This window comes from Seriola lalandi, unplaced genomic scaffold (assembly GCF_002814215.2).
Source record: "Seriola lalandi dorsalis isolate HSWRI2012SDOR001 ecotype SW California unplaced genomic scaffold, Sedor1 jcf7180002054914, whole genome shotgun sequence".
Taxonomy (NCBI): domain Eukaryota; kingdom Metazoa; phylum Chordata; class Actinopteri; order Carangiformes; family Carangidae; genus Seriola; species Seriola lalandi.
In genome coordinates this window covers 1,295,449-1,320,780 of record NW_019525466.1, presented here as the reverse complement: position 1 = coordinate 1,320,780, position 25,332 = coordinate 1,295,449, and the positions used below count along the sequence as shown (strand labels likewise).

The 25,332-nt window shown below is 37.4% G+C and overlaps 2 protein-coding genes across 3 annotated transcripts in view; one reads left to right on the top strand and one right to left on the bottom strand.

The window, feature by feature from the left end:
• Positions 1-3,875: 3,875 nt before the first annotated feature.
• On the bottom strand, positions 3,876-14,306 carry scimp (SLP adaptor and CSK interacting membrane protein). Of its 2 annotated transcripts, none has more exons than XM_087169775.1 (5): positions 14,184-14,306; positions 11,515-11,633; positions 8,208-8,256; positions 5,713-5,789; positions 3,876-4,662 (listed from the first exon to the last, which is right to left on the bottom strand). In XM_087169775.1, exons 2-5 carry the CDS (start codon positions 11,624-11,626, stop codon positions 4,355-4,357), a joined length of 546 nt encoding a protein of 181 aa, XP_087025901.1. In that variant the 5' UTR covers positions 11,627-11,633; positions 14,184-14,306; the 3' UTR covers positions 3,876-4,354. The 2 variants fall into 2 exon arrangements, with proteins under 2 accessions (XP_087025901.1, XP_087025900.1); XM_087169774.1 differs by lacking the exon at positions 14,184-14,306 and adding an exon at positions 12,399-12,581.
• Positions 13,616-25,332, top strand: part of rabep1 (rabaptin, RAB GTPase binding effector protein 1) — a 31,550-nt gene continuing 19,833 nt past the window's right edge. Inside the window, exons 1-8 of the mRNA XM_023430900.2 lie at positions 13,616-13,773; positions 17,088-17,216; positions 17,522-17,725; positions 19,859-20,019; positions 21,660-21,779; positions 22,620-22,755; positions 23,081-23,259; positions 24,115-24,225. Of these exons, the coding sequence (XP_023286668.1) occupies positions 13,728-13,773; positions 17,088-17,216; positions 17,522-17,725; positions 19,859-20,019; positions 21,660-21,779; positions 22,620-22,755; positions 23,081-23,259; positions 24,115-24,225 (1,086 nt within the window). The 5' untranslated portion in view covers positions 13,616-13,727. The remainder of the gene's footprint in view (positions 13,774-17,087; positions 17,217-17,521; positions 17,726-19,858; positions 20,020-21,659; positions 21,780-22,619; positions 22,756-23,080; positions 23,260-24,114; positions 24,226-25,332) is intronic.

Genomic DNA, 25,332 nt, shown 5'->3' with positions numbered 1-25,332 from the left:
AAGTGAAAATTGATGGATGGAGATTAAAATAACTAAAACTGTGCTCAGGGACCTGAAAACTTCTGGAAACCCCAAATGAGGCTCAAAAATAACCACATGATATTTAGTCTGTAGATCAATCTATTTAAGGCAGTGTTGCAAAGTCACTAAGATTTACTCAAGTCATTTTTAGGTACTTTCATCCAACAGCTGTAGTTACTGGATACTTTTCATCTTGAGATTTTACAAGAAATATGTTAAACTTCTTAAATACGATACATTATTAAAGATTAAACCAGTTGTTTCCTTTTCATTTTGCCTCCTTAAAAAGTAAAAATATGTAGTTGGAACCCTGTATCACATTTCTCTTTGTTATGAACTGTTAGATATCAGGAAACTCATGCTTCTTTATTAATTTCTTATTTCTTGTATTAGAACTTTGGTTCATGTTTCTTCTTTCTTCACTTATTCATCATCATCATCATCAGACCCTTGGAGGGGCCAAATCCCTAGTTGGGAACCACTAGACGAAACTAAATATACACTCATTGAGCACTCTATTAGGAACACCTGTGCACCTGCTTATTCATGCAATTATCCAATCAGCCAATCACGTGGCAGCTGTTCAGAGCATAAGATCCTGCAGATACAGGTCAAGAGCTTCAGTTAATGTTCACAGCAAATATCAGGATGTGGAAAAAAATGTGATCTCAGTGATTTTTGAAGATGGAAACACCTTGTTGATGAGAGAGGTCAGAGGAGAACGTTCAGACTGACTGGTTGGAGCTGTAACTCAGATAACCACTCTTTACAACTGTGGTGAGTAGAAAAGCCTCTCAGAATGAACAACACGTCCAACCTTGAGGCGGGTGAGCTGCAACAGCAGAAGACCACATCGGATTCCACTGCTGTCAGCCAAGAACAGAAACCTGAGGCTACAGTGGGCGCAGACTCATTGAAACTGGACAGTGGAAGTTGGAAAAACGTAGTCTGGTCTGATGGATCTGGATTTCTGCGGCGGCTCACAGACAGTAGGGTCAGAATTTGGCGTCTACAGCACGAATCCATGGACCCAACCTGCCTTGTGTCAACAGTCCAGGCTGCTGCTGGTGGTGTCATGGCGTTGGGAAGGTTTTCGTTTGTGGTGACAGTTCACCGTCTTCTCATGGCTTCTTCCTGCATTATAATGCACCATGTCAGAAAGCAAAAGTCGTCTCAAACTGGTTTCATGAACATGACAATGAGCTCAGCGAACGTCAGTGAACACCTTGATGTTTCACTCACAGGGGCCATTTTTCTACGTGTAATGTATTTTACATTATTGTATTGGTACCATTACTTTAAACAGGATGTGAATACTTCAGCACTGATTTTATGTTATTAGAAGTCTCTCTTCCACGGACTGTGACTGCCTTTGACAGCGCTGTCAGGAAATGATCCCCGGTTTTGTTTCTGCCTACACGGCTGGCAGCAGGAGACCCACATCACCACTTCTGCTGACTGTTGCTGCAACTGTTGCCAGACGGAGGTTATGTGAATAAACTCTGGTTTCAGCGGACAAGGCGCTTGTTTACTTTTGTGGATTGAAGAAATGTGTCGTGGACAAGTCAGCCATGAACAGAAAGTACTGCTTTTCTCACCAAACAATACATTATGGGAAGGTTTGGCAGTTATTGCAAACAGACCCCTCGTCTCCCAGAATATGTGAATTATCGTTTGAAGTGACTCTGCGACTCTCAAACTCTCTCAAACCACCTGGAGATCACATTTACCAATTTTATACTCTTTAATTCTTCATAACTCCAATGCAGGCCTTAATTAAATCTGCAGTTTGTTCCCATATGGTCTTGCCAATAACTCGAGACAAGAATCCTGTTTAGCATAATTTAGTAAAACACAAATGATTCTGACAAGGCTTAAAAAGAACTGGCAACGAAAATGAATTTCTACCAACTAAAAGCAACAAGAGGCTAAAGAACAAGCAAAAAGCAAAACAAAAAAAGGCAAATTACCCACGAGAACAGAACATATGTTATTAACTGTAAAATAAAGGATATAAAAAATGGTGTTTTTAAACGCTGACATGTTTTAAGTTGTTCTGGTCTTGAAAGATGCTTTTGCGTATTTAAAAAATTTTAGATTGGTTCAGAGAATTTTAGATGTGAAATTCACGTTAGGAAAGTTGTCCATTCACAATAAATATAAAATAAATAATAGGAAGACTATGGACTGTTTGGTTGTGATGTTAAATTAGAATAAAACCATTTCTTCCCTTTTTGAATCAGTGAAACTCTGATGCCAAGATGCTGAACGGACAAACAGCAAGAGGGGTGTGTTTGTGCAGGAGGTGCAGAGTCAATAATGAGGAGCAAATCCACAGGAGATGGCACATTCTCCAAGTGTCTGGTGACAGGAGAGGAGGCATCCATCAGAGAGTCCCTTGACCTCTGCAGTTCTCAGTGGGCATTCATTGCACAAAAGCAAGGCTTATTTTATGCAAAGGCAATGTAACGCATATACCCATTCAAAAATTGCCTTCATAATATTCAAATGTGATATTTAACTTTGTAAGCTGACATTTCACAATTTTTTTTTTTGTTTCTTTTGAGAGATTTATATTAAAGGATACGGTGAATATTGGAGATAGACCAAAAACAACATATTAGCTTGTCTCTGTGCTTTCCAACTACCTGCAGAAATCAGCCCCAAGCCTGTTGGTAACTATGGAGGATTAATTCTGTCAAAAATATACACTGAGGTTAAAAAGAAAAAGGCAAAATAATCATTTGAAACAGCAGGATACTGCAATTTCAAGCAAATGGTGCTCAAACTGGAATAAACGGTGCATTGGTTGGGGACTATTTTCAACCACAGATTAATACACATTTGGTGCCCTATTGAGTATTTGGGGCAGCAGGATGATGTAAAAATAAATACAGCTTGTGTGTTTATGGTAATGAAAGAACTGTCACCCAGTGCAACAGTGTGGATGACTGATGTGTTTTTAATGATTTAACAGAGCTCTATTGCAAAGAGGGATAAGTTAAATCCAACGAAACGTGTTCAAATCAAATGATTGTTTGTTTTTGTCTTTTCATGTGACTTTTTAACAGTAAAATAAATATAGTCACACAATAATCAAAGCTTCTTCCCATGCAGCTTGGGTATATTTCAGTCTGACCAGACTCCAGTAATTCACACTGACATGGAACTTGGCTGGTTCTGTGCTACATATACCCATTTATCATACATCTCATATCCAGATAATGATGACACTTTTCTCGCTACCTCAGCCAGCTCAAACCATCACACACTGGTTAAATTTAAAGTTAGAGCACTTCCAAAACTCCCTGCTGTTTTCCAGATTGGTTCAGGCTTAATTCAGCAAAGACATCAGCTACACTTCGCCCTAATGACTCTACAAAATTACTAAAAATCTATCCAAACAAGACAGTGTATGAGAGGGAAAGTCTCCATTTGGCAAGTTTACTTCATTGCAGTTAGAGAAGTTGTTGCTGTCAACCAATGAGGGGTCACCTAAATTCATTATTCTTCAATTAAACTTAATTAAATATTCACATTTAAATCCACTTAACTGAAATAAAAGGATTGCTGAACTTGACCCGCTCTGATTACAATCATGATCCTGGTCTCCTCTGATGGGTAACTCTTGAGAGTTTACTGTAAGAAAGTCAGAATTACACTTTGTGTTAGTGATTCTGTGGAAATTTACAGAAGCACAAACACTGTAAAATAAATCTTTTCTGCTCTAGTCTATTTTTATTTAAATATGTTGATTTACCTGCTCTCTTTTGCATGATCTCATGTTGATAAGAAACTTTCAATAAGGTGATATTGGCAGCTTTTAGATTGATCACACAGAATTGTGAACCAAGTTTTAAGTCTGAAACATACAAAGTATTGATTTTATTTTTTCATTTAATCTGCTGACTGATCAGCAGCAACAAACTATCATTGCTACATAAAACATATGTTGTCTAACTGCAAGTTGATTGTCAAGTACAACTGGTTGAATAACTATACATAGACTGTAACATGTCAACAATGTTGGTTAAAGTTATGCTGACACATAACAAGCCTCTTGAATATCAAACCAGTTGTTCGAATGCATCGCGTACACTTTAAGCAGATTTCTGTCACCTTGTGCTTTTTCTCCCTATGATGATGTAGCCTACATAAAATACAAATATTCCCATCTGTTATTTCCTTGTTCATGAAATATATTAAAATACAAATGATCAATAAGAAATTTGCGGTAAGGCAAAGTCGTTCTGATCTCGCTGCTCAGCAGGATCCAGATAAGAAAGTCAACAGTGTCATTCAGGTTAATCTCGCTCCCTGTTTTCTTGTGGTTCTATCCCACATCATCGTAGTCCTCTTCACCTGCGTTTTCATTTTCTTCTCCAATGTCATCGTAGTCCTCTGTGGATATGCTGTCCTCTGCTGGATCATGATTCTTGTTTGTCGGAAGAGTCGGGAGGACCTTCTCATCATCTTCCACCTTAATATAGTCGGGCAGCCCGTCCCCGGCCTCCTCGTATTCGGGCATAGCCTCCTCGTAGTCATCAATGTTGTGTTGATAGTAATCCGTACCCTGTTCATAATCATCGATCTTCTGTTCGTGGTCAGGTGCCTCCGCCAGGTTTTCATAGCTTTGGGCCTCTAAAAACAACAAATTTCACACTCAGGCAAAGTCCTTTTTAACATTTTAGAGTAAAACAAAATAGTAGACAGATAGATAGATAGATTGATGCAAAAATTAACAGTGGGATGGCAATTTAATTTGCTTATTGCATGATATGTATATATTGCTTTGGTTGTCTGATGCTGATATGTTGAGTTGGCTTTTAATGTGGAGACTTTTGTTTTGGCGAGATTTATAGAAGATGCTTGGCCGCTGAGATAGACGACACTGTATCCAATATAACAATTAAAGTGAATGAATGAATGAATGAATTACACTTAATACTTTAACTGAACAACATATATATTGCACTATTTGTGTGACAAACATTTCATGGTTGTAGCTTTTCGAATTTGAGGATTTGTTGTCTCTCTCTTTAATTATTTTATTAATTTTGACGTTTGGACTATTGGTTTACCAAAGAAATTCACAGTGAAGGTTCTTGGTAACTGTAATGGACGTTTCTGACTATTTTCTGAATTTATAAACCAAACAATCAATTGACTAATTAAGAAAATAGCCAGGAGAAATGTACAATGCTGCTTATACATTACTATTTGTGTAAAAGACACAGGGGGTATTTTTCTGCACTAAGTGATTTCACTTTTAGTACTTTAAGTCCATTTTACATTTTATTTTCAATACACAACTTTTATTTGTAATGGCGTTTTACAGAGTGGCATTATATTTGTACTTAAGTAAAAGATCTGAGTACTTATTCCACCAATGATTACAATATGTGGTTTGGTTTTGGATCTGAGTCCAGTTCATAGAAGGTTGATTTTCATTACCCCTTATGTTGTCTAATTTTATTGTCATCAGTGGTCATGTTTGTTTGGTTTTTCAAGCCAAACCTTTAGATTTTGGGTTATTGTCAAATGGCAGATTGTGTGAGGTTTTGTATCCAGTTCTTGTGATAATGTGGTGAGAGTGACTGGAGGACGTGTGGTTTAGTTTGAAGAGGAGGGGAGATTTCAGGGGGAAGTATTGCATCATATGATCCAATCATAGTTCCAACGTAGTCTTGCCTGCTGTGAGAAACTGTGTCCTAGGAGGTAGTGGAGGAATGGTGGTGCCAAGGTTTCTCTCCTGGTATTTGTTGCTCCTGAGAAATTGAGAAGAGAAATGTTGAGGTCAAGATCCGAGTGTAAAATCTGACTTACAGGCACAGTTCCACATTTTGTGGGACATGCTTATGCTCTTTCTTGCCAAGGGTTAGACAAGAAGATCAATACTACAGCCAGGAGCTGACTATAGCTGAGCATAAAATATTGCATATGGAAATTAGCTCTAAAATAACTACACAGCTACTGTACAATACTTGAAATGGTAACACTGGTAACATGGTAACATGTTTAATCTTGTGCATGGTCCCTTATAAGTAAAACTACATAAAGACTGGAGACTGGGAAACAGCTTGCCAGGTTCTGTCTTTGACTAGATTTAGTAAAAAATAAATAGAAATACTAATTGTGACTATGACTGTTTGTAATCAGGTTCAAGTGTTTATGATGACAATGATGATTTAATATTGTCAATATTAATATGAATGCAGACACAATTTGAGGTGACTTTTAGAGGCAGCTTGATTGCAAATAAAGTCAATCAAAAGATACAATTCGGAAGTTATGTGCACGATTATATCAGGCAGACTGATATAATCAGGGGATGATCGCTGATAGCTGTGTTAGCACAACTGCTAGTGAGCTAATCTGTTAGCATGTTTACAGCAGGCGGAAAACTGTTGGCTGTAGCTGTGTCCAAAATCAGGGGCTATTATTTATTATATTATTATCATTATTATACATCCATGAGTTGCATCATTCGGATGCTGTGCTGGAAGAACGATTGCGTCACAGCGGCGCGACTAAACGGTCTCATTTCGCAGGCTCCTTCAAATGCGGCCGGATCAAACGGGTGGATCCTTCGTGGCCCAACCTATCCCAAGATTCATTGCGCGCCGGCAATCAAAGAAAACAACACCAACAGAGAGACACTTTTAAATGTAAGTATTGTGTTTCAGCTCAGTTCAACATCTAACGGTACAACTGTTAAAGCCATGGGCCCTAAAACCTCAAGTTTTTGTGGAAAGAAGTTACGTGTTGTCAAGGTTGCTAAGCAACAGGAGCAGTGCATTGCGATGCAACGGCAACGGCGGGCACAGCTGGTGACGCGCAGCGTTAATCCTCCTTGGACCAGACCATCTCATTTCAGTTCGGCCTTCGCGGTCTACAACGGCTACGAAGGGCCAACGCATCCTCCGGAGAATGCGCCCCCTGAACTGCGACACAGCTTGTGTGAGATACTAAACTGCACTACAGAGCTAAAACGTTTTTAAAAAAACACACAGTCATTTGAATCACACCCTCTGATATTTTTTTTTATCATAAAAAATAGGATGTACAGTTTGTAAAACTACAAAACAGAGCTAAAACGTTTGCAATTGAATTAGAGCTAGCTGTTGAGGTAGCCACAGATAGCCTTAAGCTAAATCTATCAATCAGACTTTCCTACCTTTTTGTTGTGACTGAAAAATCTATTTTAATAACCTACATGTCAATAATAAGTTTATCATTCCACAATCCAACCATGATGTAAACACAAAAAAGTAACAGCAGCTGAACTAGTCGAGCTATAATATTTCAAGCCTGACTTAGCAGACTAGCTGTAGCCGCCATCTCAGGCTCTACAATTGGTATAGTAAAAATAAAGAGTTTTTTTTAATTGAAAAATTCCACGAAGGACACATTTTAGTGATGAAATAATTGTGTATGTTGTTATTTTTCAAGACTGTTTTTTAAACAGACTTAATGGAGGTTTTTTCAAAGGTGACAGGCGTAAGACATTTAAAATTCAAGGGAAAATTCAGTAACAATAACACGGAAATTTGAAAAGTATGTGGGAGGGATCCTAGAATGTGGTTTTCGAAGACTGAAGCTGAAGTGAAACCATAACCAGATTCAGTTGCACAAGTAAGAAAACCTCATTAAAAAATCCCATTGACATTTGTTACTACTAATAACTAGAAATCCAGCCTTGGAACAGAGCCTTTCTCTACAGTAGCCTATGGCATGTAACTTGCTTCATATGTTTAGGACTAATGTTGTTGTTTATTCAATACTTAGTAGCTTTTAATGAATACTAATTTCTGTAAACCCAAGACTTTTGCAGGCTACATGTCACAACTTGACAGAAGAAGTGAGTCCATGAGTGAGTTGAACACTACAAATAAAAAAATTGTAGTTCATTTTTTCAACGAACATAAGCTATAACTTGTTAATTAGTTAGTTTTAGAGGTGCTGATTGGTTTTGTTGCCAGGCTAGCTGTTTCCACTTCATGTTTAATAGAAGGATATAAAAAAGTCATCAATTTTCTGATCTATATTTTAGCAATTATTTCCCACAATGACAGACAATTACTTTTCCTGCACAGCACACTGTGATTGAACTCTTTATAATCCATAGCAAATCCATGTATTCAATATTAAATTTGAAAAATATATTGTTTATATTTATATATTACTCGATTTTGAAGAGGTTTCCTCTCTCAAGTTGTGCAATTCTTTGTTTGCCTGAAAAACAAGAGAGAACAGACAGTCAACATGGAGCTATACAGAAAAAAGAAAACACTGCATTGAAATTAAAAAAATCTTGTCAAACCTTCAAGCATTATAAAAGACCAGAGGGCCTTTAATTCAGTGAGCTCATTCACAGCTGAGCAGCCCTTGATTATGTTATTACAAATTAGGACAAAAATAAATACAATAAGATTTTTTTAATACCATATAATGAGCGTCCTTATTTGTTTTCACCTTAAATAGTACACAATCATGAGAAAACCTAACAAACATTCACATTTGTGCACAGGTTGACATATGACGTACACACATTATTCATGCTTTCATATATGCAATCTCCTCTTATCTCTGCATGTGCTGTTACTTATGATTAGTACTGTCATACTTTGTTCCCTTTATTTGCTCTATGTTTATCCATGCTACAAACCATGACTAAGCCCCTGTCTTTGCCGCTGCAGCCCAGTTCCCCCACAGGGATCATTAAAGTTTCATCTAAGCTAATCAAATCCAGAGGGGTACCCCTAATAATAGCAATTCATACAATTATAATAGTTTTTTCTCTGCTCTGCAGTGAAGCCCCGAGAGTAATTGTTTCACAGTCACAGTGAGACTCTGTTATGGTTTGGTTTGCCTTCCTGTGGTGTAGTTTTGCAGTCTGTTGATTTTTCAGTTAACTAAAAAAACAGGTAGTTATTGCTATTAAAAATGAAAATGAAACTAATGAGGGTGGATGAGGGGGGAGGTATGACATGTAGAAAAAGGGCCTGGTCCAGATCTAAACCCAGGCCACAACTGTAAGGGCTTTGCCTTGCCTTGTAGTGAGCCCCACATTGAGTACTTTTATTTAATACTTTGATTCTTTAAATCAAATGACATTTTTAATTTAGAACTTTGACTTGTAGTGGAGTATTTTTATGTTGGAGAAGTGCAACTGTCACTCCACCATCTGAATACTCCACCACTATAGCACTATGTCACTCATGTTTCACTGACAGATGCCACTTCGCCCCAACATGATATGCCACAGAGCGTTATGATATACTCTTTGTTTTTGTGAAACTTGCTAGTGCCTTGACACCCCTGTTTCACTCGGAGATACCACCGTTCACTGTTCAGTGGCGTTTACACTGATTTACTTGACAACTGCAGTTTGTAATTATTTATCAGCTTAAGATTTTACATAAAAAACATATGTAATGCATTGTAAAAGGCTGGAAATTACATTTCATGTGCTTTAGATTTTTATGTTATGTCCGCTTCAGTGGTTTTTGTCTGGTTAGTTTTATTCCTGCATCTTTTGTTTTCATCACTTGTTTTGTGTAAAGCACCTAATAAAATTTATTTTGAAAAATATTATACAAATATGCATTATTATTATTATTATTATTACCTTCAGCTTAAATAGGACATAATTATGAAGAGAAGGAATTCACATTAGCTTATGTTTATGTCAGTCTGGTTTTATCTCAGCATGTGCTACTACTTACAATTATCAGTTGCATTGAAGTTTGTGTCATTATAATTATTATATGACACTAAAACAGGAGGGGTACGTCATTGGTACATGTTGGTTTGGAAGTATATCTGCCAGTGGAACATGAATAACATACTGTTTCTAAGTACTTATCATCGTTAAGTCGTTGTGTCATGACAGTGTTAGTAGTATTTGTTGGTAGTATTTGTTTGTAGCAGTATTATACTTCTGTTTCTGTAACTGTTAATAATGTTGGTATAAAAACCAATAGTTGATGGAGAAGTACGTGTGAACCACAAAGTGATCATAGAAATTTTGTTGAGGTCAGGTCAAAATTTTAAGTCAAACTCAACTTAGTTTCTTTTTGAAGTCACATCTGAAAAATTGTTGGTCAAGAGTTTTCACTGTTTTTACTGGAACTACTTCTCACCACCGAAAAAACTGTTCAGAGCGAAGTCTTTGGACTTTCCAGAGTGATCAGATCATGTGAGGTCGAGTCAAGTCAATTTCATTTATGTAGTGCAACATCACAAATCACCAGCTACCCTCAAAGGGTTTTAAAGTCTGTGCAGAAAACAACACCCGATTTTCTTATACCTTATGTTTGGATAAAGAAAACTCCCCTCAGAAAATCTTTTATGGAAAAAAACAACAACAGACAAGGAATTCCCCTTCCCCAGAATCAACAGATGTCATCTTCCCATGTCACATTGAGGGTGACTGCACATCTGATCTTACCACAATGGATATCTGAAAACGTCTGCACATAAAGCTCAAACTGTCTGCAGTAAGTGAGATAAGAAAATTTGACCAACATTGACCAATTTCTGTAATTTTGCAAGGTCTTTTCTAAATTTTTGCACAAGATTTCTCAGTAGGTAAAATGAAATGAGAGGAATTGTTCCACTTGTCAGGTCAGTAAATTGAAGCAGACACATTTTTGCTTGTTTACATCGTCTCTTTTGTGGGGCGGATGTGTACTATAAAATTAAGCTGTGGTGGAAGAAGCAGATATTTTATGTCACTAGAAATAGTAAAACCACATTGTCGAAATTCTCTGACCTGCATTCAAAGTTTCACTTAAGTGAAAATAAATACGCAAATTATCAAAAATAAAAGTAAATGTGAAAAGCAAAACTAAAAGTACAGTACATTTACTCAAGCTCTGTTCATATTACACATTCATGACAATGTTTTGTCTGTATATCAATAATGTATTTTTTTGTCATACTATTAGTTATAATAATCTTAATCTGAAAAACCAATAACTTCTGCTGTAAATGTAAATGTAAACAGATGTAATAGTAAAAAGTAAAATACTTCCCACTGAGATTAAGTAGAGTGGAAGTATAAAGTGGCATAAAACAGAAATACTAATATACTTAAGTAAAATACTTATAAACAAAGTTCTCAAAATTGTACTAGTAGTTGAGTAAATGTACTTAGTTACTTTGTGAAGCTAATCACTTTACATTTCTCTGAACAGCATTTGTTAAATAAAAAGTCCTAAAACCTTGAATCCACTGCAGGTTACCGTTTCAGTTTCTATATGGTGGTTTTTCATATATACATTATATATATATATATATATATTATAATACATCATAAAGCACATTTTTGTCTGGATACAGTTATAGGAGATATTAAGTGCAGGGTCAGGGTTTTAGAAACTACTGGCGTCATCATTCCAAATTTCCCAAGGAAAAAGTCATGACCCCAAGTGAAATTTTCCCAAATTTTCTGTACACTTTATTACACTTTATATTTATTTAACTCACCTGCTCTGGATATGCACTTGTTGATGAGAAAGAAGATGAAGCCGATGACCAGACTCACAAAAAGCATCCCAAATATCACCAAGAGCCAGATGTATTTGCGTAAAGGATCCATGGGCACTCTTCTCAACACCACAGAAGATTAAAGGCAAAACAAAAATATCGCATTAAAGCTGGAAAAAAACGAACTCTTCACACTTTGCAAACACAGAACACATCTGAACAGCTGCTTTTTAGTATACAGCCCTGTGGATCGGAAAGAAGACCATTCACCACTTCCCCTTTTAGTGAGTTGACTAAGACCCAGGGTTATTTTGGTATTTACATTAGCATTCTGAGAATCAAACAAGCTTCTTGATAGTCTCTAGGGACATTCTTCTCATGAGGAAGTCTGTCTTCTGGAGTGGCAACAATCAAAATGTGATGGTTTTTATTTTGAGTTGAGACGTTTACAGATAATTCTCTGCTCAGCTGAGGCGTCTGAGCCTGAACTTGATTCGATCTTGAAACGGGAAGGCAGCTTTCAAATGAATTGTCTGTGTTTATTTCCTTATCTCTATGAACAGAATGATATAAATACAATTTTTTCTACTTATCTTTGTGCCCCACATCCTCTCTTTGCAACAGCTTCCTGCCATTTACCAACAAGTCCCCCGAATAAATGCTGATTCAGGATTAAGTCTAGCTGGATATTATGATGGTTCGTTTTTGATGGGTATTTTTTACACATGATGCACATAATAGTGTAAAATCACATATACTTTCTTTACTTTTTCTATTGGTTTCTCTGTTAATCACTTAGCTTACAATTTATTGATGACAGAGTCCAACATGTTATTTTACCACATAACAGCCTTTTCTTTCCAAATACTCAGAATGCGCCTCACCTTTTCAGAAAAACAGCTGACGGCTTAACATGGAGTGATGATCTCAGCGAATGGCAGATGAAAGAGGATGGTGAGGTATGAGACAACAAGAGTCATTTTGTGCTGTATTTGCATGACAGTTTCTAATTTTCTTAGTTAGCTAAAGAAAATTGAGGGCTGCGCTATCCCCACCCACTGTCATGCGCCAGTGACTACACTGTGTGTGTGTGTGTGTCTGCATCTGGAAGAGTCAAAAAAGTTAACCAAATATGCATTAAGACTTAAAGGTTGAAATTTTGTCATATTTTTGTGTGGGGTGGTACAGCCCCACTCAGTCTCTGTAATGACTAATATGTCATGTTTGTTTAAAATAGGTATCACTGAACTGTTTCTATGTCAAAAAAGAGAACTTCAATTTGAAAGGTGAAATTAATAGTTTCTATTTGTCTGAAAAAAATAATTTAATGCAAATTGCTTTTATTTTGAAAAGTGACGCCGGGATTTTCAAAGATACCTAAAATTAGTAGGAATATTACAGGAAAAGGCGCATTGCCTTCAAAATATCAGCGCAAAATATTACATTTTGAAAGAAATGCGGCTGTATGACGTTATAATTGAATTTAAAACGGTTGTGAGAGGTTTATCCATTGTTATGCTCTCTATTTTTATTTTCCATTGATACACTTTATGAGCATAGATGGATTATGAAACAATGGGCCACACATGACACAATTTTGTGCCTCCATTTCCTCATTTTGTCTCTTTGTGGTTGTGTTTCTTAGTAATCATTGTGCCTCTATTTGTTTTCTATCTATTTTCAGTCCTTTTGTGCCTCTTTTTATGTGGCTTGAGTGTCTTTTTAGACATTTTACGTCTTGTTGATCATTTCACATCTATTTCTAAACATTTTGTATCTTTTTGTGTCATTTTATTTCTGTTTGTGGTGTTTTTGTTTGTCCTTTCATCTATTTTCAATCTTTTTTGTTTATGCACTCAATTCTTTTGTGTCTCTTTTGAGTCGTTTTGCATCTCTTTTTACTTGTTTGGCTAATATTCCATCAACAAATGTTAACAATGGCTTCATAGAGAGCCTCTGGTTCAGGGGCCCCTGTCCCCTCGGGGGCCCCTGGGTCTGTGTCTCTCCAGTGATTCATTCAAGGCCAAAAACAGACCTTGGCGAGCTGGCTATAACAATATGGATTTTATTTTGAAAACCCAGCCGGAAAACGCCCCTCTTTCCCCTCGCTAGCTTAACACACAGCAGTTGTGATGTTAGCCTGTTTTCTTGGACACTCCTAGCTTCTTATCCCACTGCCCTGGTAATTGCTTCGAGCCCCCCCTCAGGAAACCATGGCCGAGCAGGCCTCGGGATCCCCTCTGTCGTCCCAACATGACGGTAAATTTCTTGTGTCTGTGGAGTTTTGTGGAGGGGGTGTTGAGGGCTGGGAGCACCGAAGGCAGCGGCCTCTGCATCCTTGACAACATTAGCTAGTTAGCATCATCAGGGCGACGTGTCACTGGCTGTCACTGGCTCATATTGAGCATTTAACACCACGCTTATTTATTACGAAAGCTTTATGTTGCCGAATTATTTCATACTCATATGACTACGCTAACGTTGTTTTCTGTTTACCATTCGCACCACTTAGCAGGTTAGCTCGTAGCTGAGGCTAGTCTTGACTAATTTGAACTAAAGGTCGGCTCTGGCCTCTGTTCGCCTGGCCCAGCCTGGTCAGACTTTAACACGGGTCATATGGGTCTTATCAGCCCATTACTATGTGTTGTGTGTGTGACCTGCACACTCACTCAGGGGCTGGACCATAGTACAGGAGGTTGATCCGGCAGGAGGTCTTTCCCTCTGGTTCTCAAACAGCGGTCCGGGGACCATCCTGGGGTCCTGCAGGGAGTAGCTGTGAGTGACTGCAGATTTAATCTTATGGGAGATAACAAGAACCAGATTACACTTCTCAGCTGGTACCCATAAATATAACTAATATAATCGTGTATGGATTTTTTGGTGGGCAATTATGCATTAAGTATAATTATAGGATGTCTATGTATAAGAATTAATATTTAGATTTTTATTATAATCGTTTATATCAATTTTGAAGCAAAAAATGCAAAAACTCTAGATGGGTGCAACTTCTCAAATATAAGGATTTGAAGCCTTTCTGTGTCAAACATGACAGTCAATAGAATATCTTTGGATTTTGGACTGATGACCCTGCAAAACAAGATGCCTGAAGATGTCAGCTTGGGGCTTAAGAGAGTATAATGGGTGTTTTAACTATTTTTAAGAGAAAATTATCAAAAGTTATTTAAAAAAAAATTATGTGCAGATTAATCGATAAGGAAAATAATCGTTAGTTGCAGCCATATTTTGTTTATAGGTCTAATTTGGGTCTCTGCTATCTAGATCTAGATTTACAGACACTGCTGCAGCAGTAAAGATCTTTGCACATGCATCTGTGGGACTAAAGTCCTATTTTCATCCTGCAATTTCACTGCTATGGAAACACAGAAGAATTACTAAATATAGTGATTTTAATGGTGACTTTTCATGCATACTTTTAATATTAGAAATCACATTTTCAACCTGCTGTGACGGACATTCTTCGTTTGTTAGTATCTGGGGTTGTTAAACATTTTATGTCATGTACAGTTTCTCCTTTAGATCATCTGAGTGTCAATCTTATGAATGATTCATCACAGAGTTTTATCATCACATAAACGTTGACAAACCTAAAGCATCCGACCCTTGACTTATTTTGTAATTGCTTACCTCGACAACTCTGGAGATAGAAGGAGCTTGAATGAAAGGGTGTTGGATTTTTGACCATTCAGATCAATATTTGGAACTGGGGCTTGTTGTAATAGTAGAGTGTAATGCACGTTGTGAGGATGTGTTTGTTATTCAGTTTATAAATGTAACGATTAGTCCATCAGTCAATTGCCAAAAAATACATCTAGAACTGTGCTGATACCCGTTAAAGTCATTTATCCAGAATAAATGCAAAATATTTTCTTCTTCCAGTTTCTCAGTTTAACAGATTTGCTGATTATGTAATTCTAAATCAAATTGAATGTTTTTAGGGTTTGAAGTGCTGTTTTGGGAAAACAAGCGAGTTGATGACGGCACCTTGGGAATGGCAATTAGGAGTCGCCAATTAACCTAATGTGCGTGTCTTTGAACTGTGGGAGGAAGCCAGAGTAAACCCAGGAGGCAACCCACTTTCTAATATTTAACTAAACAAATAAAATGCTTTTTATGCATAATATTTTGTAGACCCAACAAATAAAAAATTCTGCAGATTAATTAATAGAACGGTGTTAGTTCCCGGCGCTAAATGATCTATAAAGGTTTAAGAGTTTTGAAATGATGCTGCACTCTTTCCAGGTGATACTGCAGAAAGTATCAGCATAGTTTGCGGTTGTATTGCACATAAAACTAATGTTTAGAAGTAAAGTCAAATCTTGATACACTGTCAATCAGCAAAAGAAAGTGGAAGTTTCTGCACTGACGCTGATGATATGTGTTGATCTGTATCTTATCTAGGCTGCTCTTATTTGGTTTGTCCATCGTCAATAAGTTTCAGCATATTGACCCAAAATGTTGCCACATTTGAAAGAGGATTGAGATTGTGCTTCATCCATTTTTGCATCTTAGGTGAACTAGTGTTGACACTTTATTGATTAATTGCCGGCTTTGTTTACATAGTGATTCATGTGATGTTTGTGCATTACTAAACTGAAAAACTGATTATTTCTTAGGCCAAAACAGACATCACGACAAATTATCTTGTTTGCTATTATTTTAAAACTATTAGAATACCATAAAGTTGTGGAAGTGCAGAAGAGCTTAACATACTGGATGCTAAAATTCATCTGGAAAACATTTGAATATGTGTTGAGCTTATGTGATGGTGGAATTTGTGCTTTAGAGTCTGTTGAGCTGTCACATGATCATGGTAGTGTTGTGCTGAACCGGCCTGCTGCTCGTGCTTGTAAATGTTTCCAGGCATGTTTTTGGATGTCTTTGCTTAGATTTAGGAAAAACCTGTGACTTGAAGCCAGTTTGGAAGACTTGAGTGCATCAGTTTAAGCTCAGGAATGATAGGAAAATAGGAAAAATAAATAAAAATAAATAGATATTCTTCTTTATGCCTGGTGAATTTAGATTTTCCACCCAAATCTTTAGTATTTCTTAGGAAAGACTGACAAGTCCTCTGGTATGCATTGTTATTACAAATTATATCATATGACTAGCTCTTCTGTCAGCTTTTACATTGAGAAAAAGTGATGCATGGAATGAAACAATGATAAATACTTTTTTTTTTTTTACCCCATTGTATATTTATTTATTTATATCTGTCATTTATTTTCCCTCATTGTATCATATTTTTCTTTACTGGGCAACAAGTTTTCCTGACACCAACTTTACACTTGTGTTTTTTTTAAATGTGTAACTATGTCCATTGCAAAACAAAACAGTAGATTTTCTCGATTGTCTTGTTTTGTCCAAAAGCTTTTTTAATAGTTCGACTTGAAAATTAGCTAAAATTCATTGTTTATTAAAATAATTTTCAGTTATTTTCTGATTATTTTGTTTCTTGCTACTGAAATTTACTGATTGTTTATTGTTATTTTCAACATACAATTAGTTAATTTCTGTGCTGTGTTATTGAGTTGTTTTTTTTCTTGATCATCCAGAGGTGCTCCAGCAGCGAGTGGCAGCTCTGGAGCAGGAGAGGGCAGAGTTCATTAAACTCAAGCAGCAGCTGGAGGCCGAGTTCAACCAGAAACGAGCCAAGTTCAAAGAGCTCTACCTGACGAGGGAAGGTACGTGTCCCATAATCATACAAGCTGTAATTTTGCATACTGTAGATTCCTTCGCTCTTTGAATCATTAACTGCAGCGCTCAAATAGGCAATATGGGCTTGGTAAAGATGGAAGTCTCTATCTGAAATGATCATAATGTACGTCTAAACTTAAACAGCATTGTGTGGCTTTTTCTTGATCTGTCCCTCCCAATGCTGAGCTTCTGTATGTATGCTCTTTCGCTTGCTTCCTTTTCTTTCTCTTCTTGCATATTTGCTTCCCCTCCATCATTCATTTCATCTCTGATCCGTCTTGTCCCTCTCCAGAGGAGTTGAAGAGGCAGACCATGGCTCTGGAGGGCGCCCAGTCTGAGCTGAGCTCTGTCCAGACTGAGCTGGCTCAGGCCCGGTCCGAGATAGAGACAATCAAAGCGGTGGCCACCGTGTCGGAAAACACCAAGCAGGAAGCCATCGACCAGGTCCGCAGCCAGTGGCAGGAGGAGGTGGCCTCGCTGCAGGCCATCATGAAAGGTAAAACCAGCGGCTCTTAAATGTGCTGTTCAGTGAAAACGTCTGTTCCTAATTTTACAGTATCATATAACAAAGACCATTATTAAGTTATACAAAATAACAACAATTTACTATACACATATGAATGCTCTGATTGCATTGTTAATGAAGTTGTCTAGAGCCAGATGAGGCTAATTTTGCAGCAGTGAACTGACTGTTTCCATCCATTCCTGGCAAATGCTGTTTGCTCGTAACGTAATGTAGCGCAACGTAGCATAGCGTAGCGTAGCGTAACACAGCGTAACAACATGACATAACATAACAACATAACATACTGAACATAACATAACATTCTGTAATGTAACAAAATATAACAACATAACATAATAACATACTGTAACGTAACGTAATGTAACGTTGCTTGATTCACATGGACAAGAAGAGCTGGTCTGTATTTGGGTGAGTGAAGGAAGCAGAGAGAAGGGCAGAGTATTATGATCACTCTAGTTCGTTTTATTTGATGTGACATGAAGAGAGCAGAGAAGTGGCTGAGTGTAGGAAGTAATGGAGAGTGAGACACAGACATGCGTAACTGAAGACATATTTACTTGCTATAGTTAACAACAACAACAACAACAACAACAACAACAATGGCTGCGTTCGATTCAGGCCAGCAAGACATGACACTAAGTGCATTTCCATGTGACTGCTTTTATGCAGTGTGTTTTCAGTGTGTGTGTGTGTGTGTGTGTGTGTGTATGTGTGTTTGTATGTCATTGTGGCAAAATGTGGTCCTGGAGAAACTTACTGTAGCAGGAACCACCACAGAGGAGGTTTATACTGTGTGTCTGTGCATTAAAAACCTGAGTGGAAAAAAATTTTTGAAATTAATAAAAAGATTTCACTGGAAAAAAATTGATAAAAAGAAAATATTTAACTGGACTGACTGGACTGGACTGCTGTTTATCTTGACATGCCAAAGTCCTAGTACTTTAATTTGTATTTTCTTTTACAGATTCTCTGGAAATTTGGTTCAAATTTGCGCTAAATTTAGAGAGAAGCTAGGCTAGTGTGACAGTGAACCAGCATGCACCGTACCACATCCCTGAAACCAAAGCGGCTACTTGAATGTCAGCCATCACGTTATCACTTACAGCTGTGCTTCTCCTACTGTGACGTGTCAAAATGTCTTCTGTTAAAAAGCCTTTTTAACAAACACTGTCAGGATCAGTGTCATTGCCTGCCAAGTCTCCTCGCCACTTTGGCATTATAGGCCGTCCACGATGAAAATGAACAATGACAGAAATACTGGTTGTAGATTATTAGAATTCCACGGTGGTTGAGTTTGAGCGTCTGCAACCAAACACACGCTGTGTAGACAGTGACATCTCTGCTTGCATCTGTTTCTGTCTTTCCCATTTACTCCATAGCGCTACGATCCACCAGGCGTTCATCGTACCATCTGACATGGATTAAAGTAGATACTGTGATCTGACGCACATTCAGACCAAGATTAATTTATTAGATTAGATTAGACCAGATTATTAGACCTATCTCGCACAATGTGACATGCAGTGAACTTGTATTAGCACAGTCTATATGTGCCTTCATCTAAAAACAAGATGATACTTGTGTCTGAAATTAGTGCAACATTTTTTTTTGGATCTTGTTCATTTGAAACTTGATGAAATATAATCGGATGCAACTTTGATAATCAACTAATCAAGTAATTCCTCATAGAATAAATGGCAAAAATATGCTGGATACAGCTTTTAAATGTAAAGATTTCCTTCTTTTATAGTATATCAGTAAGAAAATTAAATGAATATGTTTCAAATAGTTTTTTGCATAAAACAAGCATTTTAAAGAAATCATCTTGGGGATTTTAAGCATTTTCTGATAATTAACAAAGTATTTGACAGATTAATAATAGTTTAGTTTAAACTTATACACATTTATTCATCTTGCATATTGAATTGTACGCACTGTAAGTGAGTAATAATCAGGTATAGACTGAATAAACAGGCATATTCTCCATACATTGCAGAAAGCTTATATACTACGTCTGCAGTGAAACGTAGCCTCAACGATTTGTTATATGTATATAATATGTTCTTTGTTTTATCATATGCTTCCTCTCCGTCATCACCACAGAAACAGTGTGCGAGTATGAGGCTCAGTTTCGCCAGCGCCTGGAGCAGGAGCGAGTCCAGTGGAACCAGTACCGCGAGGCAATGGAGAGGGAAGTCGGTGACCTGAGACGCCGCCTCACTGAGGGCCAGGAGGAGGAAAACCTGGAGGACGAAATGAAAAAAGTAGGCCTATTTTTATTTTACGTCTGACTTCAGGAATATACTTGTATCTTGTCTGCCGTGTGCGTTTTTTTGTACATGAAGCTGTAACAGTATTCTTCACTACTGTAATTTGGCAAATTAATTTTCTACAGTTTGGTGGAGCTTTTTGTTGTGAAGCTGATATTTTGTGCTGATATGGAGTCTCAAGTGTCTAGCGTCTCCCCTCGAATTTCCCCCAGCAAAAAAAAAAAAAACAAGATGAATGCCAGAGAACAACTCACAATCTGCCAGATGATACTTGAGCCAGCTGGACCCCTTCCTAGGTGTTGACCAATATTGAATTTTACAGGTTGATGCCAAAATTCATTCTGTAGCTTTTAAGATTTTGGCTGCTGATGGCTGATACTCACATTATACTAATTTAAATAACAATTTTAATGGCCAACAATAAGTATAAAATGGATTTAGTTTTCTCATAGAATTGAAAGCAATAAACATTTTCCAGCCGAACTGAGCTGGAGATGTGAAGAGCCACCAGACTCTTTTACTCTTGTAGTCCCAGGGAAACAGCAGTTGAGTGTCTTTATCGTCTGTAACGTGACATATTTCAGATTTCAGATTTGATCGGTTCGTTCAAAAGTTTGCATAGCTTAGTGAATATGAAGCGAATATATAAATTGATAAGGAGCTGTAAAGGACTGTTGGCCCCCCCTCCTGCACCTCCCTCCCCTGTGATCTTAGATCAGGACGTGGAGGTCGATGGAGAAATTAATAAATCGGATTGAAATCATGCTCTTTGGAAATGTAAACAAAGCTTTTGCTGACTCAGATGATTTATATGACGAAAGGATAAATTGGAGCTGCACTGACTAAATTGATTAGTCATTCAACAGAAAATTAATCAGCTACATAATTCCCTGGTTTCAGCTTCTCACATGTGAGGATGTGATGTTTTTTTTGTCATATATGACAGTAAACTAAACATCTTTGAGTTTGATTTGTTGAATAAAAAAAAACAAACTATATGAATACCTTGAGCTGCCAGAAATTATAACAAGCACGTATCACTATTTTCTGACATTTTATAGACCAAATTATCAATGGAATAATTGAGAAAATAATTAAAGCCTTAAAATGATTGTACAGTTCAAGATAAGTCATCAAAGATATTTTTATGTTTTACAGGATAAAATTTGATGTATAGATGCAAAATGTCAAAAGGATTTTGACAGAATCCAAGAGATAACTAAATGATTATTATATTGACAAGGATTTAGATTTAAGATTTTGTCTTTAAAGAGAATCTTAACACCCCCTGAAAGTCTTGTCTACTATACATTGTTTCTCAGGAAAATCGTGCATAGTTATATCTTTACCTTCTCATCTTGCTGAATTGATGTGCAGGTTTACCCCAGCACACTGTGATATGACTTTATCTTGTTTCAAACTGAATTATTTTCATGTAAAGACTGAATCATACCAGCACAAATCTCCCTTTATTTGAGTGTTATCTGACTATAATTCAGTCTCAGTCCCTGTAAGAATGTTATATTATGTTGTTGAAGCTGTAAAAGGAGAAAAAGGCACATAAAAGAATAGTAATCTGTGTATCTATAGACATGTGTACATGTGTAATGAGGGTGTGTGAAAACCCTTTAAAGGCCCAGGAGGATGCAGAGAAGCTGCGCTCAGTGGTGATGCCCATGGAGCAGGAGATCACAGCCCTGAAAGCCAAACTGACTACAGCTGAGGACCGGGTGAAGGAACTGGAGGCGTCTAAGGTCAGTCTGCACTAGATCAATGATTCAGTGTGGAAACTTAATGCTTAAGATGTTTAACTGGCTATAATATTGACCAGGCACGACAGCTGCTCTTTTCAAGTAAATTGAATGGTTCATTATATTATTATAATATATTAGAGAGCCTTTCTTTCACTTCAAATCTTCTATGCCTCTTCATTATTACATTGCACATACAGACTGCAGGAGTAAAGGTTTTTTTATGCTACGTCATGATTATGGAAAGACATTCAGAAAGTACCTTCTACAAAAGAAAAACAATCTTATGTAAAACTAAGAGGCATTAGTATAAAATATTTCTGTCTGCTTCATTTTTAATCAGCTTCATCATTTTCTGAAAGCAGGTCTTAGCTTTTTATTCTGTTTCCTTAAAAAAGAAATAGAAGTTATTAAGAAGTCTTAACTTTAATTTACAAAGGTCATGAACAGGTTTTTCTTGCCTTTTAAAGGTCATAATGTTGGTTATGAAATGTTTCAGGCTCTCTGTAGCTTGTGACGTACACGTGTTAAAGATTGGTACAACAGTGGATTGTGTTTGAACATTGCCAGGGTGATTAAATATTTACTGTCAGTAAAAAGTTAAAACAATTATTAGATTTCTGTATCACTTGTAAGAGTTTTATGGTTTTCTTACAGTATTAACCCTCCCAGTCAAATAAAAAATAGCGTAACTGGGCAGAAAATCCCTCAATCTGGCAACTGAACACGAGTCTGAATGAATGTTAATTTCCAGTGTTGTGATTACAACTTGTTCTACTGCCCCCGAGTTATAAGTTGAAAGAAAACTCATCAGCGTTGCGTGTCTCCGGCTTTCTTTTACAGGTCAAAGAGCTCAATCATGTTCTTGAGGCGGAGAAGTCGTGTCGTACAGACCTGGAGATGTATGTGGCCGTGTTGAACACCCAGAAATCTGTCCTGCAGGAAGATGCAGAAAAACTACGGAAAGAGCTCCATGATGGTACTTTATGTTTTTTTATGAGAGTGACAGGTTGGGTGGAGGTAGAGATGTGTTATCTGCCTTAATGTGATATGGTATGGGACATCTTGTAAATTTGACATGTTTATAATCTGCCAAACATATCCTTTTTGATTAATTTTTCTATAAATATAAATCGTTTGAACTTTAACAGCAGCTCCCCAGAGTTATTTACATTATTGAAGTAGACCACTTCAACTGTAGACATATTTACATGCGGTGATGTGTTACTGTTTCTGGCACATAGCTTTACTACACTACGGTAAACCACAGCCTCAACCTTTGCTCTCTCTCTCTCTCGCCCCAGTCTGTCACAAGCTCGAGTTGGAGCGGCAGCAGCACAATCAGCTGAAACACACGTGGCAGAGAGCCAACGACCAGTTCCTGGAGTCTCAGCGTCTCCTCATGAGGGACATGCAGAGGATAGAGAGTGTGCTGTCATCTGAACAGCTCCGCCAGGTGGAGGAGATGAAGAAGAAAGACCAGGTACACACAACAATGTAACACCACTATAGTTCACTGTGTTTTGGAGTGAGAAGGTGTCTGCTCTGGAGAAACTATAAAATGTTGTTAGCGTTATGATCTTTTATTTTCTATCTCCAATTAAGAAAGAAATTCCCACAATAATGAGGATAAACCAATAAGTAATTTTCAATAAATGTATCTTCTACAGGAATAGTGTTACATAGCGGACACGTGTAGGGGAAAGAAAACACATGCTCAGTGTTGGAAACGTAAGAGTGAGCGACCATGAGGAGACTCAGAAGTCTGCGCAGGATGAGGGAATTCACTGATTTGGAAAATGGTTCAGATTTCCACAGCTGGATAAACATTAACAGCTGAGTGATGTATGTTGCATGCAGGTATGAAAGGTTCCATCAGAACGAGTCCACAGACAGGCACAGTCCCAAACTGCAGCACTAGCAGCCAAAATTAAAGCATCATGTGGTGATGTTGGTACAAAACCCAGCAGTAGTCGAGTCTTTGATAGGAACCAAACCAGGAGCTTTTTTCTCATTTATAACTTTTTATTTTTTATTATCATGTGGCTGATAAAAGTAAACACAACTTGTAGTACGTGTTTAGCATAACACGTTGATCTTTTGTGTGTTTTTGCTGTTTGTTCCATGATTGTAATGGATGACGTGTGGTGCTCAGAACCAAAACATTATAAAATCCAAAATATGATATATTCCAGTTCAACACCACCACAAACTACATCCTCAATAATAAAAATATAGTTAAATTAATACCTCTCTGAGCGTGTCAATCAAAACTGAACAATATTCTCTTTGTGAAAGTAGAATTTGTGGCTGATGAAATATTTTCTCTCTATCCAAGGAGGAGGATGAAAAAGAGAGGCTGAGCCAAGTGAAAGAGCTGCACGAGGACGATGGGGGAGACAACACCGAGCCTTTGGAGGATTTATTCCTCGGGCTGAGCGTTGAGGAGGTATGAGCATAATGTAATTCAATACGTCCCTCAGAGAGAGCAGAGCAGGCTATTATTGTCTTGCATCATATTATATTCCCTTTGAGTAAAGCAATCTTCAAACAGGAAACATGGCACCTTCACTTTTGTCCTTGTGTATCGTGTTTTTAACAGTCATAAACCGAACAGCAGTGATGCTTTGAAATATATAATATATAATTGTGTTACTTTGAACTGTACCTTAAAAATTCAGATATTTAAATCTTATGCTATTTTGTCTTTATCTCCAAGTAGCTGGGGTTTTATACTAATATGCTTTTGATTGAAAAGCTGAATGGGAGAGGCAATTTGAGAGTTTTTCAATATTAAATATACAATAGTACAATATACAATTTAAGCTGCATTCTTAAGACAAGAAAATGTTCAATTACACTTTAATTTGTCAAATTTTACCGTGCACACAATGAGGCAACTAATTGATCTTCTCACTAAATATTCCAAATTATGTTGCTGGTTTCCTGTTGCCTATAAAGTATGTGTTTAGCAAGACTTATGACTTAAATCTTATGTATAAAGGATGTCATAAATTTATGACTGATAGTTGCTTTAAGCAGAGCAGACACTGTACAGACTAAACCCAATGGTCCCCTTTGCCCCAGTTTGAGGGGGGTCACGATGCCTGATGAATTTCCCGGATGATCGACAGTCTGGCTGTTAGACAATCGAGATCAGTTGGGTTTCTGGCATGTCAGAGATTTAGACCAGCTGTCTTCAGTTTGAGCAGATCCATGGTCCAGTTTCCCACATGGCTTTTGTCTAAAGAACTGCTGCTATAAACTGCAGTGAGCTGGTTTTAATATTAGTGTAATATTTTACACGTTGTGTCCTCCTGTAGTCTTGACTCCGACTGTGCTGTCATAGAAATAAACCTGAACTTTGCCGCAGGACCCGCAGTCGACATGTTCCAGCCATCTGCGGTTCCATGCTTTTCTTTTCCTATTTCCGTTCTTAGGAGAGTTACACAAAGTAACACTGAACTTTCTCTTTTTGTCAGCATCGTTGAGGACATGTCTATTTGAATGGAAATTTATGGGAACGGTCATTGGACAAAATATGTTCAGTTTGAGC

Excerpts from the sequence above, each read along its gene's own strand:
- scimp (XM_087169775.1), bottom strand. The coding sequence starts at position 11,626 with ATGGATCCTTTACGCAAATACATCTGGCTCTTGGTGATATTTGGGATG. Across the intron at positions 8,257-11,514 it reads CAAGTGCATATCCAGAGCAG|GCAAACAAAGAATTGCACAA; the intron begins GTGAGTTAAATA and ends CTTGTTTTTCAG. Across the intron at positions 5,790-8,207 it reads GGAAACCTCTTCAAAATCGA|GAGCAACAAATACCAGGAGA; the intron begins GTAATATATAAA and ends TCAATTTCTCAG.